Source organism: Chenopodium quinoa, unplaced genomic scaffold (assembly GCF_001683475.1).
Source record: "Chenopodium quinoa cultivar QQ74 unplaced genomic scaffold, ASM168347v1, whole genome shotgun sequence".
NCBI lineage: Eukaryota > Viridiplantae > Streptophyta > Magnoliopsida > Caryophyllales > Amaranthaceae > Chenopodium > Chenopodium quinoa.
In genome coordinates, this window is record NW_018743283.1 from 1,408,011 (window position 1) to 1,426,050 (window position 18,040).

The 18,040-nt window shown below is 36.4% G+C and overlaps 1 protein-coding gene across 13 annotated transcripts; it reads right to left on the reverse strand.

Moving 5' to 3' along the window:
- Window positions 1-572: 572 nt before the first annotated feature.
- Window positions 573-17,671, reverse strand: LOC110735416. 13 transcript variants are annotated; one of them, XR_002514095.1, is made up of 15 exons: window positions 16,930-17,669; window positions 16,745-16,848; window positions 14,682-14,714; window positions 14,521-14,603; window positions 13,743-14,375; window positions 11,819-11,957; window positions 11,640-11,729; window positions 11,418-11,550; window positions 9,774-10,542; window positions 9,585-9,673; window positions 9,402-9,494; window positions 9,217-9,315; window positions 8,982-9,116; window positions 1,936-2,022; window positions 573-1,160 (listed from the first exon to the last, which is right to left on the reverse strand). XR_002514095.1 is itself a non-coding variant. In XM_021915609.1 (6 exons), the coding sequence occupies exons 1-5, from the start codon at window positions 9,655-9,657 to the stop codon at window positions 1,957-1,959; spliced, it is 462 nt and encodes a 153-aa protein (XP_021771301.1). In that variant the 5' UTR covers window positions 9,658-9,767; the 3' UTR covers window positions 573-1,160; window positions 1,936-1,956. The 13 variants fall into 13 exon arrangements, 1 of the variants encoding a protein (XP_021771301.1); XR_002514094.1 differs by having other exon boundaries at window positions 9,402-9,673; window positions 14,521-14,598; window positions 16,930-17,670; XR_002514100.1 differs by having other exon boundaries at window positions 9,402-9,673; window positions 9,774-10,491; window positions 16,930-17,670.
- Between the last annotated feature and the right edge of the window lie 369 nt (window positions 17,672-18,040).

Genomic DNA, 18,040 nt, shown 5'->3' on the forward strand with positions numbered 1-18,040 from the left:
TTTGGTTTTGGGGAGACACAAATGGGTGTCTACAGGCTGCAATGGACAAGATAAAAGAACAAATAAGTAAGATCTCTGAAGAGTTCACCTATGTGGAGCAACCTGTCACCTCTTCGTCCATAAGGGACAAGCTTCCTGAAAAGTTTTCCACTGCTGACATTCCCAAGTTCAAGCCTACCGATAATCCCCTATTCAACTTGAAGGCTTTTTCTGCGACCATGACTCTTAAGGGATTAGATGTGACACTCTTCCCTACCGTGTTCCCTCTTTTCTTGGATCATGCCTGTCAACAGTGGTTCTACTCACTAGTAGAAAAAGTGTTATTTGTAACTGGCGAAATTGACTTTTTGTAACTGGAATTGTTGGTTGCGAATGCCACCGGGACAACTAATGAGAATTATTCGTAACCGGCTAATGTTAGTTACAAATAATGTACTATTCGTAACTGGCTTAGCCTAACGCTAGTTACAAAAAGTCTATTTTCAAAGTTAGAAAGCGTACTATTCGTAACTGGCATTAAGTTATGCCGTTTACAATTACGGATATTAGTAACTGGCAAATCTCAACGCCGGTTATAAATATATTTTTTTTAATTTTTTTTTAAAAAATACTATTAGTAACTAGCATTTGATTACGCTAGTTACTAATAAATAAATAATTTTTTATATAAATATTTGATTCGAATACAAGAATGATAATATATCCTACAAAACGACCCATCGTCAAATGGGTTACAACCTGTTACAATTCAACCAACAAAATACGTACTCTGAATACTTCCATATATAACTTAAATTCACCCATAACATACAATACAAACACTCCAAATAATTCCACACAACTTGAATTATTCATCCACAACAATACAATGCAACAAAATTAACTATACTTTCCAAAAAGCAGCGCAATTAAAACTTGAATAAAAAAATAAATTGATTAATAATTTAGAAATGTAATAACAATAACTAATAGGCTAAATAAAAGTAGATATAAAGAAAAGTGTTATATTGTTTTATTAAGTTAAATGAGATTAATCATAACATCGATTAATAAGATAACTAGTCTTTCAACAAAAAATTAAGCCTTAAAAACTTAGCCCATTATTCTCGAATCTTATCCAATTCTACATCTTTGTAGGCAGCAAGTCTGGCCAAATACTCCTGCAAATATAAATAAAAAAAACATGTTTATTATAGTTTTTAAAAATAAAACATCAGCCAAACTACGTATAAAGCATTTTAGCTTGAAAAGAAGAGGCAAATTCATCACTAATCTCTTTCAAATTACCCTTGCAATCGCTAAGTTGTTTGTGATGGCATAGGCACTACATGTGTCTTTATGCTAAAGTCTTGCCCTATACATGTGTGTCATATTTCTCCTACTTCTCATTTACTACTTAATTTTTGGTTGATGTAGCTTGACAAGATGCGTTGAACTTTCACTACTGCATCTGTCAGTGCAATTTTGCAGGTGTATAGAATATAAAATATCATTGTTATCTCTTACCAAATCAGGGTCATTGACACAGAGCTCAAACGTTACAAACAAATTGCTGGAGAGAGATTGCCCAACGAATAGTCCTGTAGAGTACTCCCCTGCCTAAGCTATCAAAATTGCAGCCCATAACCCTACTATAATATGGGGCATTCAGAAATCATGACTGATCATCTAACTAACAAACATACAAGGGATCAAAAGTTAACCAATCTTACGCTTAATAGTATCTGACAAGAACTACAATCTAGTGTAATGTTGACTACAGATAACAAAAAAAGTCTAACTGAGAAATCAGTTGTCAGCTAACACAGGCTGAGGGATTACATACTAGAAGCAACCTTAGTTTTCTGAATTTAGTCCTGAAATTTCGTGCATATCTTAACTTAAATAAAAAAAAGATCGAAAACATATAAATTATAAGTCAAATGAAAGGTTTACCTCTAACAAACGAGGAATTAATTAGCTCCATTTGATTTGTTGAGGAAGATGGGGAAGGTTCTTCATCATTTTATATGATCTCTTCATCTTGTAAGTCAACCAAAATCCACCATATTTTTTATTTAACAAAAAGGAGCAGACAATATTAAGTGTTAGGAGAAGATCGAAATGAAGCTCGGATTATTTTTGGGGAAATTATGTACCAACTGTCAAAAGCACAGCCTAGTCCACCTATATTTTGGAACTTGCATACTCAACCAGGTTACAATAAAGAATACAATATTCTCTACACTAGAGCCTACAAGGACAGATTTTTGGGCCTAATTAATCTTACAATTCAACAAACAAATTATTCAAGTCATCAATCAAAATTAGCCTGACAACCTTAGCAACAATATACATACTTTGTACCAATATAACCCATCAAAATCAAGGGTTAAAGACCTGTTATAGCTGGTGCCACATGAACAGAACAAAGCAAATTTTCAGATTATGGTTTTAGCATAATAAAGTTCATAATAGGGGCTTTAAACATGAAATTAACCATATAAACTAATATATATATCTAGGTTATTACATCCTTAACATGATCCCACAAAAAAATTAAGCATGAAAGGGAGCAAAATCTATCAAACCACACCCGTAATACATGGCTAGCAGGGACAAATTAGAGCAGTGTTTTTTTGTTCTTCAAGTGCACAAAATCATCTTAAAACTCATCAAAAACACTTGTAAACCATACCATTACATTAGGGGATAATAACCTAATAAATCCCAACAAGATTCTAGGATTAAAAGGTTGAAAATAATCATATACAAGGCATTTAACCCACACAATACAAGCACAAAATTACAGCAGCTCTCTATTATGTTCTAACCCAATTTTCCACCTCAAAACTCCTATCATAATCATGTGAAACCTTTTAAAAACATTCATAGAGACATACACAACAAGTATACATGATTTACACATGAAAATAAGCATTAAAACATAAGAAAAACTTTAGGAAAACCAACCTAATCCCAGTATCCCACGGTACAACTAGTAGCAAAAAAATGGATTTCTTCTATTCTTTAAACATAATACTCCTAAACCTCTTTATTATCATCAATCCATTGCTAAAACTAAGTAAATCCTAATCTTAAACATAAAAAAAAGGCTTCAAAACCAGGTAATTAAACCATTAAATTTTTAATGCAAAGGAATTCCATTCGCAAGAATAGCGAATGAAACCTAAAATCGGCAGCATACAACATCACCACAAGGTCGACCACATCGTTTTAATTAAATCGAAATCATGAAACCTAATTTTCTTGGTTTTTAATCATCCAATTTGATGTGAAATTAATTAGCTAACACAAATCAATTCGAATATTAGGGCTATTATTATTGAATTAAGAAATGGAAAGTTACAAGAACCCTAATTTGAAAAATTACATACCTCTAAACAACAATATAAAACCACTTTTGCTGAACCCAAATTCGAAAAAACCAAAGAAATTCTTATTGGAACGAGTTGGAGCGAAGGAGAAACTGTACGTAGGAGAAAGAAGCTAAGTTGCGCAAAAGTGAAAAAAATGCTAAGTCTGTGTTTGCTTGCTCTAATTAACTTCAAAAAAAATTCAAAAAAAATAAAATAAAATAACTTCAAAAAAAATATTAATATTTGTAACTGGCATTTTTAAGTTAGTTACAAATTTTTCGGTCAAAGTTTCTTTGATTTATGGCGTTTGTAAGCTAGTTACAAACTTTTTGGTCAAAGTTTCTTTGACTTAATATTTGTAACTGACATTTATTTAGTCAGTTACTGATAAGACTTTAAACAATAAAAAACCACATATTTGTAACTAACATTTACTACGCCGGTTACTAATATGATAAAATTAGTAACTGACATTATCTTAGTCGGTTACTATTGATGCTTTTGTAACTAGCATAATATACGCCAGTTACTAATAGGGCGTTACAAATAGCATTTTTCTACTAGTGACTCTCTGGAATCCAAACATGTTGCAACTTGGGAGGATGTTACTGAAAGCTTCATGAACCGTTACAAGTGTAACATTCAAGCCAAGACTGCTGAACGTGAACTCTCCATTCTCAAACAGAAGGAAAATGAAGGCTTCAACTTATCTAAGCAGGTGGAGAGAAATAGCTGCACTTTTGGTGGATCCACCCAAGGAGAAAGAGATGGTTCGCCAATTTATTGTAAGTCTGACTCATAAGTACAAGCAGCACTTGAAGTTTTTGCCTTTGAATACCTTCGAAGCTGTGTACGATATTGGGATCAATATCAAAGATGAACTGATGAAGACTACTGGTAGCAACAACAACAACAACACTTGGAAAAACAAGAAGAACGACACTCCTTCTTGGTCTTCCAAACCCAATAATGCTACCAACAACGTCAATGTTAATGATGTGTTAGCTCTTAATGCTCCCACTCAGAGATTCCAAAGGCAAAGGAGGGTTTACACGCCTTTGGGAATGAGCTACGATGCTGCTTTTGATTGCTTGCATATATGCCAATTGCATAGTCAAGAACTGCTAGCTATGACCCCAATGCTCATTGCAAGTTTCATTAACGCAAATGTCATACTACTGAGAAGTGTTGGAGGTTGAAGGATGCAATCTAAGACCTGATTGATGCTAATTAATCAACTTCCTGTCCCTCCAGGGGGCAAGAAGCCCAATATTCAAACAGGTCCCCTTTTGATGCTTTGGCTATCATGGGAGATGAAGTCTCCTTTGATCCATCAATACTCATTCAACCTGTAAATGAACCTCTACCAGAAGTTGTATTCGTTTCAAACTGTGAAGAAGTGAATAATGGAATTTGGGATAGTGACGATGAAGACGTCTATCTCAAAAATATAGTCTGTTCACCTCTTGGCACTAGTGAAGATGTTTGGGGAGACCTTGAGGTCAAAATTCTCACTAGAAATGGACGGTTGCAACAGCCTAGTCCACCTCCACCTCCATCGCAATCACAACCAATAGTTAATCCCATCGTGTGAACATCGATGTGATCAAACAATTACAAAAGACTAAGGTGGAAATGAATGTATGGAAGCTTTTGGCCACCTCCCACAAGCATCAAAAGGCTGTGATGAATGCTCTGGTGAAAATAGGAGTTGATATTGATATGACTCCTCAAGGGCTGGTCAGCTTTCACACTACTGAATTGACAAGTACCATTAATCTAATTTCCTTTTCTGACAAGGATTTGCCCTCGGAAGGGGACCAACATAACAAGGCCTTACACCTTACTGTGGTGTGTAAGTAGATGAATGTTCCTATGAGCCTAGTTGATAATGGCTCAGCAATCAATGTATGCCCACTCCGCACTTCAAAGAAGTTGGGCATAAAAATGAAGAATTAATCCCCACTAATCAAGGGATTCGTGCTTACGATAATACTCGCCGCCAAGCCGTGGGTACTATCATGTTAAATATAACTGATGGAGCCATCAAACGTCGCACCAAGTTTCAGGTGGTGGACATTAAGGCTTCTTTCAATTGCTGTTAGGACGTCCTTGGCTTCATGAGCTAAAGGCGATTCCGTCATCACTTCACCAAAAGGTGAAAGTTATAGTTGGAGGGATTCCAATCACCGTTGATGCCTCCCCTATGCGCATTCAAGTTATTGATACTCCCATTGTCCATGTTGAACATGATGAGGAAGATGAAGATCTCTGGGGATTTTTATTAGACAGTGTTCTCATGATCGAAGAAGAGGAGAAGTGTCACCTCGACTTTGATCCTTATTTGAACACCAATGTTAATACCATTATGAAGAAGTAAGGGCATTTCCCAAGAATGACCCTCGGACTCAAAAATAAAATGGCCGAACTTTGGGGCCATCCTGGTGCACCTAAGAAGGATACCTTTGGCTTGGGATTCAAGCCAACAAAAGAAGATATGAAACAGGCTCTCCTGAAAATGAAGGCTCGTAATAATGCTCGAACCATGAAGACGGAAATGGCCATGGATCCATATCTTTTCACTCTCAACGGCTAGTACATCAAAGAAGGGGAAAACTTCCCATGCTATGAATTCTCTGAGCCTGAGATGTTCCTTGATTGTGACTTTGTTGACGAAGGCGATGAGTTCTTCACAACTGAGAAACCAGCCAGTCCAAGCTCTAATGATATGAACATTAATCTTCTTTTTGGACTAAAAAAGAATGAACCCAAGCCTGTCTGCAATGACGATTCTAAGCTCATTCAAGCTGTCATATCACGCAAAAATTTTGACCCCTCTAAGTTAATTGTCCCAGCTGATGATGTTTCAAAGGGATGGCGCAAGACAGTGAAGATCACTACGCCAAGTGGAGAAAAGTTGGAAGTGACCCCTGGCGAAGGTAATATGTTTGATGAATCTGAATCGTCTGGGTCCGAGTCCGAGTCCGAGTCTGTAGACGAGTCTTTAGGATATGAGGCCGACCCCCTTTTTGCCATATAGTCTAATGTAGTTCCCTTTAATGTTGAGCCTCTTGTTGAATCTCCTCTCTCTATCCCAAATAATTCCAGCGAGGTCGCAACTGACCTTGCTCTCCTTGATGTAATGACCAATGAATTCAGTGAAATGAGTACTGTAGACATCTACTTTTGTCATCCTGTCCCGACAGGAAATGCGATGACGATAAATAAAACCATCTTTGTGTTGGATCGAAGTGAAAAATACTTATGGATAACTGGTTAAGACACAAAAGACTAGCCCAAATTAAAGAAAAAGCCAAAACAAAGGTCTAATTAACTAAACCCGATCATAATTAGGCTTAAGCCCGTGCTTAAACCCTAATATGACGAATTTAGGAGCGCCTAAGTTAAATCTTAGTGTTGCCACAGAAAAAGTCGCGCGCATCTCAAAGAGTCGCGCTAGCTGCCGCACGCAACTAATTCAGTTGCGCGCGACAGCCAGCGCAACCTCAAGAGTTACGCTACGGAAGATTCAGAATTATACGGAAAATATAAAATCGAATCTTACCACAAAGCCGCGCGCAAGACAATTAGTTGCGCTGCCCATAGCAGCGCAACCCAATTACTTGCGCTGGGATGTTGCGCGTGACACCTGCTGCGGCAGAATGCTCGAAACCCTAAACCTAATCATTCCCTATAAATACGAGCTTAGACCGAGCTTAAATAGACAGAAATTAACCTAAAACTCTAGCGAAATACTTGTGAACTTGTGCAACCTAGCCCTATTGTCCTAAACACTCATCCTTTTGATATTTTGTTACTACAGTGGAGGTTCGCCAACAAGGAGTCTATAAGTGTTATAAACGGAGATCTAGCAAAGAGAAGTGGTAAATTCCCGAGCACTTAGTTAAATCACCTTTATTTTCTTGTTTAAAAGGACTTTAATTAATTAATTAGTGTTGTTTGATCATCTTTAAAATAATTAATTAATCAATTCCACATAGTATCTTGCGTTAAATAAAGATTAGAATTGAATTAAATAATTGTTGGTTGATCACTTAAGCCAAGGCGAATCTTGTTTATTTTCTTGTCCTTTTCACGAATTTGATTAAATAAGAATAACGACATTACGATGTAATTCCTACATGAATTAATGCTTGTAAATAAAATCAACTAACATAGTTTTAGGTATCGCGTTGCATATATTGTTTGGTGATGAAATTGTAAAAAAGAAAGAGCTAGTAGAGGCCGTACTAGGGCTAGGAAAACAATTTCCCTCTAAAAGGAACGTTATTTTAGTACCCTCGCTCCCGAACTCATTTCTAGTTTATAGACCAATTTGGGCATGGTTAAACTTATGATTTGTGCTAATTATTCCATGAATTCCACATGGAAGAAAGGCATGAACGAGGTTTATGAGTTTTTCTTAAAACTCATTGGCGACTCCTACTTGTTTCTTACAAAAAAGCGTGATAATAGAATCAATTCTAATTCAAGGTCCCCCAAACAGTCAGGAATTCAAATCCTACTACACCCTAACAAGTGTAAAGTCCTAGGCTTTTAAGTGGCCAATAAGGAAAGTACCCCTTACGATGGGATCACCCTCTTACAGTGGCGACTCCACTGGGGACTTAGAGGTTACATGATTAATTCGTAGTTATGGTCCAAGGTTTCCAACACTAGGTTGCCTATGGGTTGTAACGAGAATGAACTTGGATAATCTCTAGTTAGATAGCGAGACTTGAACGCATAATATCTTCCTTTTGCACAAGATTAAAAACCAAACAAGCAACATTGCATCATTTATAAGCATAGCACACTTAAACCATTGGGGATTGGCTCATTGACTAGGAGTCGTCAACACTAGGCGCCTATCCCGAAATCAATAACAATCATCCCACCCATATCACCAACAAAATGTTAGGAGGGCGATGTCATGAGTCAACACGTTGAGTGATTGATTTGTGCGACGTTTTTTAAGATATGGTACCTTTGGACACCCAAGCCTTTTTTTACCTTAGAACGGCATTGCGTGAATCTTGACTTATAGCATGCTTATGTGACTATATGCAACGTGTTAGGATAGTCTTCTTTTTCTCTTTTTAGTTTGGTATAGGTTCCCAATTACGAAGTTGTCTCTTCGTGATTTAGCGTCACATTCAAAGGATAGCATAAAAAAAATCAAGTAAAAAAAATCGAATAAAAAAAACGACGACAAAAAAAAAACGATCGAACAAAAAAAAAATTCTACGAGCTGGTGGCGCGCGCAACTCAATGAGTTGCGCGACCCCTCCCAGCGCAAGTGATTTTGTTGCGCGCAAGTGGGAGGGGTTGCTGCATTTTTGAAAAATCAACATAAAAATAGTCCCTTGAAAACATGTATGTTCTTTCTCATCATCTTTCCTTCTGTTATTGTCTTTACTAGCCTAATGTTCTCTATCAATGTTGTAATAAACCTGCAGCCTTAATAGGTTGAAAATAATTAATCTAGTTCTCTATCCCTTGGGAGGAAGCAACTATTTGTCATTAGTTTGTATGAAGCAAAACCTATTTATTTGAAAAATTCAATCTACATGCTAAAAAAAAATAGAGTTACTAACAAAGACTCGAGTAAAATATTTTTACCAGTTGCTTCACATGTAGCCAGTGGAGATCTGCAGCAGTGGACGTTTCGATAGAGTCCATCTTTAGAATCTCTTCCTGATTAAGCGAAAAGGCCACACACCACCAGTGATTGTTTAAAACAACAGGGACAAAGACCTAAATAAAATTCATGTTTTAAACCACGTTACTACTGAATAAACTCCATACTAACTGCCTCTTTGTATTTACGACAGAATTAGATGAATACATTCCGTACCACGTTAATCAGGTTCGGTGTTAAACCAAACATCTGACTACTAAACACACGTGTGACCCGGTCCAACTCTTTTGAATTCTTCATTTTCAAAACACGAATCTTGAAAAACAAATCACACTTTAGTATCCTATATATTAAAATAATTACCAACATATGAACTCTAAATTTTTTAAGACAAGATATACCACAAATGCAGGATCCAACATGAACCGTCGACTACGACCTTTAAAGCGATGAGCCCAAACCTTTTCATACAATTTACCAGCAACCCTAACATACTATACACATCATGGTGATATCAAATCAGATAAGCTTTTTACTTTATTAACAGTTGAAAAAACATAACTTGTTATCGTGTACTACATTACCTACTTGGCCCCTATTCAGCGCTACACCAGAACACATACTAAGAGTTGCTACCTCTCCATCACACCTTAGCATGACCGGATCTTCTTAACTAATAATAAAGTTTATCAAAGTATCATGACAATAATAAAGTTTATCAAAGTATCAGAACAATAATACGCAGACTAAATCACTATGGACAGAATACTTACATGTTACTATGCTGCCTCCTCCTTGGGGAGAAATTTGTGTTCACTCTTACAAAATCAAACAATGGTTGGCAGAGGCTTCGATGCTTCCTAGGCCGCCATGTGATTACATACCCTTGAACTATTCGACTGGGTGTTGCCGTTGTCTTCCGTTTCCGTTGACTTCTTTCAACCAAGGTCGACGGTGAACCACATTCATCAAACCCTTCCTCCTCAGAACTGAAACTTATCTCATGATCACTTCTCTCCTGGATTTCTAGCCCTCGTAATAGGATCCTTTTCTGTTTTTCCTCCTCACTTTACAACCTCTCTTTTTCCTCCCTCGCCAACCTCTCTCTCTCCAACCTTTCTGTTTCCTCTCGCTCTGCCTCAAGCTTGTCCAATTCCTCTTGTTCCTTCTCCATTCTATCTCTTTCCTCCCTTTCAAGCCTTTTCTTCCCTGTCATGTTTCTCCGTAGCCTCCATTTCTAGCCTCTCCCGCTCCTCCATCTCCTTTCTTTGTATATCAATTTCCAGCTCCTGCCTTTCAATCTTTTCCTTTTCCTCGTCATGCTTCTCTTAAGCCTCCCTTTCCTTCTCAATCCTCTCCCGTTCCTCCCTCTCCTTTCTTTGTCTCTTAACTTCTTCCAGCTCCTGCCTTTCCTTCTCCTGTCTCTCCTTCTCCCTTCTTTGGGTTTCCTCCCACTGATTGTTTAGCACAGGTGTGCTACACATTAAGCCACTTGAGATGTAATAAAAAAATCTATGTCAGGGACAGCAGCAGAAGAGGAACCTTGCATAACAGACGATGTAATCATAAGAGTAAATAACATTAACTTTTTACTTTGATTAACAATAATAAAATCATCATTATTAATATTGTAGATGTATAACAATTAATGTGAAAAAGAGATGATGGGTGTCAGAGTAAAGGGATGTATAACAATTACTGTGAAAAAAGAGATGATGGCTTTTTCATGTACATAAATTTTTTTGCTGCCTTTTGTATTGACATAGAGACGCTCTCAAGTGATTGACAAAGAACTAGGGCTTGAAGCCCTTCCATTTCACAAATCACAGCCTAAATATAACGGATTTTTTTAAGCCTTTATCTATGGTCTTAAGTGAGCAGAGCTTAAGTGAGCATCATAATCCCAAATTTCCAATATAGACTATGTAAGTGGTTGTTTCTATATCCCTAATCTAAAACCTCCAAAAAGTAAAGTTCCATAGAACATACTCCATATGCAGGCATTTAGCGATTGACAATAAGTTGCCTCAACAAAGCACACTAAGACCTTTCAATGGAGCTTTACCAAAATTACAACATATCAAGCTATATCGATCCACCAAAATAAACTACAAATCCTCATAAAATAGTAGGGTTTTTCAATTTTTTTTTGAGGAAAATCACCAACTAATGTCCTTATATGCAACACACGCCTTATATGCATGTACCCAAACCACATAGAAAATTTTCATTTACCAGCCAAAAAAATTGTGGGAGCTAAGTTTACAGCCGAGCTAGAGCTGCATTTAATACATGATGACACACCATTTTCACAACACACCATTTAATACATGATGACACACCATTTTCACAACACACCATTTCCATCAGTCACACACACACAACAAACACTTTAAACAAGAAGAGGATTTGCATACCTGAAGACTTATTCCACCCGAAATAACCCGCCCTGTCCTTTGACCGTTTTTTCGCACCTTAAGTGGATATAAGTTCTTCCTCTACATCCTCCTCCTCTTCTACATCAACAGCTTTCAACAAAGCTTCAGCAACCTATTGTTTTGACATAATACATTTTCCATCAGTCACACACACAACAAAACTTTAAACAAAGTACAACACATTCCATAATTGCACCGCACCTTAGCAGCAACAGCCCCAGCTCTTTTTTTAACTGGCATAATGTCCATTGCATCCCTTACATGTGGCCTACCATACGCCACATTCACACACTACAAAGAACACCCAACTCAGTCAGAACACCTAACATTATAAAAAAAAATTATTCAGATTATTTGCATATAATAGTAAGTTCACTTACCCCTAATTTTCCAAAATCACCTTTCGTATGACGGTCAGCCTTCTTGGCCATTGTTATCTCAGTTTCTGTCCACACTATCATTCGAGGGAAAAACTCCCTACTTCATTGGGGGTCGTTTCAACCGATCAAGATACATTATCTGAAAATAAAATTGTTGTCATCAGTTAACATGGTGTAGACACCTAAAAATGTCTCCCCAAAACCAAACTCAATGATAAATAACCTTTCACCGCCACTATTGGTCGGGTTTAGTATTTAATCCCGAGAGTGCTTAAAAAATCATATTTTATTAAATTCATACCTTTGAAAGGTCCATGGATTAGTCTTGGTGTTTGGTAAAGGCATAGTTTTAATTTGTTAATTAATTTTAAGCCCAAACCTTTTTATTTTATTATTTATTTTTGGCCCAAATATTTTATTTATTTTTATTTTATTATTTTCTTATTTTAGCCCGAATAATAAAATTCAGAAAAAAAGCCCGAAATTATCAATCGACACTTAAAAAGCCGAAAGAAATTAGGGTTAAAAATGAATTTAGACAGAAAAATGGACTGGAATTGACCGTGTCACGGTACATCCTGACCGTGTCACGGGAAATCTTCCCGTCTGACGGTGGGACTTCTCGTGACACGGGAGGTCTGCCGTGACACGAGAAGTTCCGTGTCCTTTCTGCGTAAACCCTTAACGCGTTTTCCGTTCCGTTTTCTGAAAATTTCCCGCGTCACTCCAAAACTGACCGTGTCACGGGAAGTTGTATCGTCTGACGGTACAGTCTGACCGTGTCACGGTACAGTTTGACCGTGTCACGGAATACTTTTTTAGGGTTTTTATCATTTTAGGGTTCCGTGTGCTCCCTCAGCACACTTCCCCATAAATACCCCCTCATTTCTGATGTACGGGGCAACCAGAATTCGATTATTCTTATTTTCTCTCTTCTATGCTATTAATCTAAACCCTAGCCTACCCTTTTCACTTCAAAATTCCTTCTTCAAGCACTCAAAGGAGTCCGTATTTTACTCGAAGTTTCGTCCTTAAGCCAAGGCGTGAAAGGTAGAATCGTTTGAGGGTTTGGCCCCAAAATCAACCTTATTTTATTTAATTTAATTTAATTTAGTTATTGTTTTATTATTTCCTTGAAGTTACTAACTCGTTTATTATTTTGTACTTGCAAACAAACAGATTCAAAGTAAGGATCATGTTCTTTTTATTATTATTATTTTTCTAACGATTCTTATGTTGTTGGAATTATGATTAAATTGGTTTTTATATTAATATTGATTCTATTATTTATTATGATCACCATATTGCATGTTTAAAGGGAATATGTAATTGAAAATCACGACTAATAAGATAATTTGGACAACCGGTTTAGGATCCTTTTAATCTTATTATTAATTCAAGTGATCACCAAATTTTTAGAATTATGTGTGCATTAATTTTAAACCAATTTAGTTAAATAATAGTTTGGAGCGAATTGAATTATTGTTTGTATGCCTTTGAGATCACATGAATGCTTTTCAATATAAGAATCGAGTAGAGGCCAATACGGGCGAATGTGACTCCATGACTCACTTCGTACAATCATCCCCGATCCTCCTTTCGTGGTCCGAACCATATGGAGTTAGTAATCTCATGGATTATGAATGGGGTGTAACCTTCACGGGTCAATCGTTGTTGCCTATCGTTGTCCCTTATCGTGGTTGCCTTTTTATGATCCGTGAACGGTTTACAAGTACCTAAAAAAAAACTTGTTAGCGGCTCCCTACTTTATTTGTCCCAAATCGTAATGTCAATTCCCACTTCCTATGAGTGTCAAGCATATTCACAACATGCTTTTAACGTAGGCACACTTTAAACGACGCCTACACATGGTATGTGATGGTAATGGTCTCATTATTAAGAAAAGGCAAACTAAATAACTTACCGACAGAAATATTGTACAGCCTCCACATCCTTTGGAATACCCCATTGGGTAAAACCTCCTTGCAAATCTCTTAATAGCATACATAAGTTGATCAAGGACTAATGTGCACCAATCATAGGATTGAGGCAGACTTGCTGCAATGGCTGCGGGTATAAGCTTAGGACAAAGCCTATAAGATATTGTAGGACACAAAATATCCACGCATGAATGCTATTCTAAACTCATAAACATCTTGAAGTGGAGCTTGAACTAACTCACTAAATTTTTCATATCTATCCCTTTCACATTGCTAGGTGTAGTCATGCTGAATCGGTTAATGACAACTTGAAGAAAATTTTCCATCTCTTCATCAAATGCTTCCTTCCGGACCGAAAAACTACCCCTTGGAATGCCAAGAACCCACTAGACTTGAACAGGGTCAAATGTAAACTCTAGCCCGTCCGGAGTAACAAGGCAATAATTAGGTACATCAACCCTTGTAGCAAGCCAATAAGCCAACTCCCTAGGAATTCTCCTATCAATTAAACCAAATAGTCTAGCAAATCCCATGTCCTTAACTATTTTCCTTTTTTCCTCACAAAATTCATTCAAAATCATACCAAACATCTCCACCCGACAATTTACATTTTCAGGCTGCACAAACAATATATACCAATAAGCCCACATTTAACCATAAAATTATAACAAAGCCATGCCACAATCAACCATAAGAAAAGATAAGACTTTTATATAACAAAGCCATTACACATTCAACCATAAACAAAGATAAGATCTTTACCCTTTTCAGCACCTCATTGCTTCTTTCGATAACTTTACCAAGTAGCTTAATCTTACCACCCTCACTAACTGTATTGTCCTACACTAATACATTTTAAATATATTCAACAACACTCCAATAAGGCAAACCACTATCATAGTCAAGTAAAATAAACAACTCACCATGTACACAACATAATCAATTTTCTTACAAACCTGTAAAACAAAAGGAAATATGCCATCAAACCTTAAAGGGGTAGAAATTTCAAATACACTATCATTCCTCAAAATTTGAAATCTAATACTTGTACAAGGTCGAGGTCATTATGGGAATACCTTAACCTCAACTCATTTAGTTATGGGAAAACCTTAACCTCATTCCTTAACCTCATCTCATTTAGTTACATAAAATTATTAATCAAATTAATAAATTATACATAAAATTAATAAATCAAATATACACACACATCACTTCAAATTTACACAATATTACAATTAGGCTTACAAAGTTACAAGTCTTACAACTATAGACAGAGGATGCATAACTTAAATTTTTAGATAGAATTGACTACCAACATTAATTAACCTCCTGCCTGCCATTTGCCTTGAACATCCTTATATTTCTAATGGCCCATAATTTCTAATGTCCATAATGATTTAATATACAAAATTGGCACAACCAGTTGCCTTCCTTATATTTCTAACTCATGTACCATGCTCTAGCCTTTAACGAAGACTTAAATATATAAAACTTTCTGTTAATTGGCGGATATTCCCGATTCAAATAAACCACTGAAGAGATAGGAAGGGATCAGATAATTTTTCCTTATGCGTTCTTTATAATGCCAAGAATAGGTCTCTTTATAATGCCAAGCATAGGTTGAAAATTTTTAAAGACAACTACACAATAACACAAGTATAGGTTTCTTTATAAGCATTATAAAGAAACCTTGTAAAGAAAGCCTGTCATGTTTCAGATATGCAAATACTTAACCCTACAATTTCAAATATGTTTCTGCTCATTAAAATTCTTTTAAACTCATTCATTAAAGGATACACACCAAGTGTTTCTAACTTCCTATCTTGGTTCTGCACTTCTGCTCACTCCCCTGCCTAAACCCTAAAATATCTGAAGATTACTGTTGAATTTATACGGCTACTACTTTTTGTCAATGGAAATACTTTACAAAATAGTGTTATCTAGGACTTAGATGACAATTAAAAGGAATAGAGTGTAAGAATGAAGACCACACTTTGATTCACAACAGCTCAAATCTAGGTCCTATAATGGTGTCATATTAACCATGGAGCTATGAAAGTTTTTCAAGTAAAAAACCATCTTTCACATGAATCACACAACATGTCATAAGCTCTGAATCCTGCAGCAAAGAGGATAAGAGCAACAGCTTCAAGGGGGAAAAAAAGAAAAATCAAAATCAAAATGTAAAGGACAAGGCATGTATAATTGTATATAATTAGGCAATGACTTCAACTGTCATTTTGCTCCAACCAAAATATAAGCACAGACTTCAGCCGATAATTCAATGCAACGAATAATAGTTAAATTCATCAAGGACCCTAACCCTATAAGTCACAAAGAAAGTCTTTTAGCATAACAAAGAAGTAGAAGGGTATTAGTAATCATTCAGTAAGTCATAAATCTCATCCACCCCACATGTATGTAAAAAGCTAAATAATAGGATTTTGATTCAAAATAGCCCTTGAATGCTAAGCATAGGTTGAAAATTTTAAAAGACATGAGGGAGCACCAATTTCAGCTACAAAAGGTCTGAAACTAATTACTCAGTTATGCAGCAACAATCATCAATCAAATTTACGCCATAAATCAAGCCCTAGGTAGGCACAAAAGCAATATAATTAATTAATATTAAACTACATTAAACCCTACACTAAACCAATCTCCAAATTTAGTTTTGTCACCACATTAGTCACCACAAAAAATTAGTCACATTTTGTCACTTCAACAAACTAGTCACATTATAAAAAAAAAAAATAAAAAAAAAAAATTTAACATCAACAAATATAATACCTAACATACTCAATTCAACCGTACTATTCACAGTATTACTAACATCCTCAATTACTAACATGCTCAATTATATAAAAGCATTAAACAAATTCCATTTTAATGGCAAACCCAGTACTCCACATACACAAATTCAATTATAATCATCAACAAATTCCATTTTAATGGCAAACGAACTACCTACTCAGGCCACAATTACCTTTTCGGCGACTGTAGATGGCGCACGCCCACCACAATTCGCACGCCCACCAGATTGCGAACCCCGGCCACCTCTTCGTCCTCCCCTACCACCCTTTCTGCCACCTTATACAGAAAAATCCTAGTTTACAAAACCCTAAAAATTCGAAATTCAAAGTTTCCATTCAAATTAATAGCTTGGTTTACCTGCTATGGCACGACAACTGGTAAATGTATGTAATAATCCTTCCAATTATGTTCCGACGAAGCAATTTGACAATGTAACGATCTGTATAGTACTTTGACTTTTGTCGCAAATTACAGGATCTCAAAAACCGCTCTTCAACAGGGCAAAAACGACACCATAAATCACAACTTTCCACACCCTTTTATGCTTTCAAATCGGCTGTTTTCTGCTAGGGTTTATGGCAATCTTTCCGACGATTTTTCCGGCCACGAATTTTCGAGAGAGAGAAGGACCAATTTTTATAGCGCAGTAAGTTTATGGAAGAGGAGAGGGAAACATTTTTTTACATCAGTAATAACACTGGGTTACTGCCATGTGTTATACAAGAAATGACTTTTTTGCCCTTAGTATGGGACACACGTGCCCCTACCGGATAGCGGTCCATCACAGCTCAAATTGCATAAACCAAGAGTTTAGAGAGAAAAACAAGAGAGAGGAAAATCTAAGAGTTTAATTAGAAGAGAGAGAGAAAGAGAGTAAGAAGAAGTTAGAGAGAGAAAGAGAAAAGAAAACTAAACCAAACTAAACTAAAAGAAAAAAAGAAAACTAAAAAACTACCTAATCTAAGGCTAATCCTCCTAACCTACGTACTACTACTCCTTTTATATGAATTATATCTAATGGAGTAATAGGATAGAGAGTTTGATAGAAAGTCAAACTACTACTCCTAAACCCACTAAAACTACCTCCTAGATCGACACAATCATCAATCATCAGCAAAATCAACGTGAGCGGCCCAATTGTGTAGGCCCAAATGTACTAAAGGTGTCCGCCCGACCGGGCCTGGCCTCGCCCTATCGGGCCCGATCAGCTGGAGCTACGAGCTGGGCCTTGTGGCTTCTTTTGCTTAGGGTCCATTTCTTCTCAATTGGTCCTATGCACCTAAGATAGGTGCAAAAAGGGAAGGCCCAAAATGAACATTTAATAACCCAGACAACATATCCGCAATACGCCAAAATCAACACTACGTTCTACAAAATGAACATTTAGTAAAAAAATATGAACATGAAAAAAATGAACATTTAATAATAAAAATGAACACGTAAATAAATGAACATTTAATACTTATAA

Bases quoted from the DNA above. Each gene is read 5' to 3' on its own strand.
- LOC110735416 (XM_021915609.1), bottom strand. From the start codon at position 9,657: ATGCTAAGGTGTGATGGAGAGGTAGCAACTCTTAGTATGTGTTCTGGT. The intron at 9,495-9,588 runs GTAGGTAATGTA...TGATGTGTATAG, and splicing joins TAGCGCTGAATAGGGGCCAA to TATGTTAGGGTTGCTGGTAA. The intron at 9,117-9,216 runs GTACGGAATGTA...AATTTTATTTAG, and splicing joins CACCGAACCTGATTAACGTG to GTCTTTGTCCCTGTTGTTTT.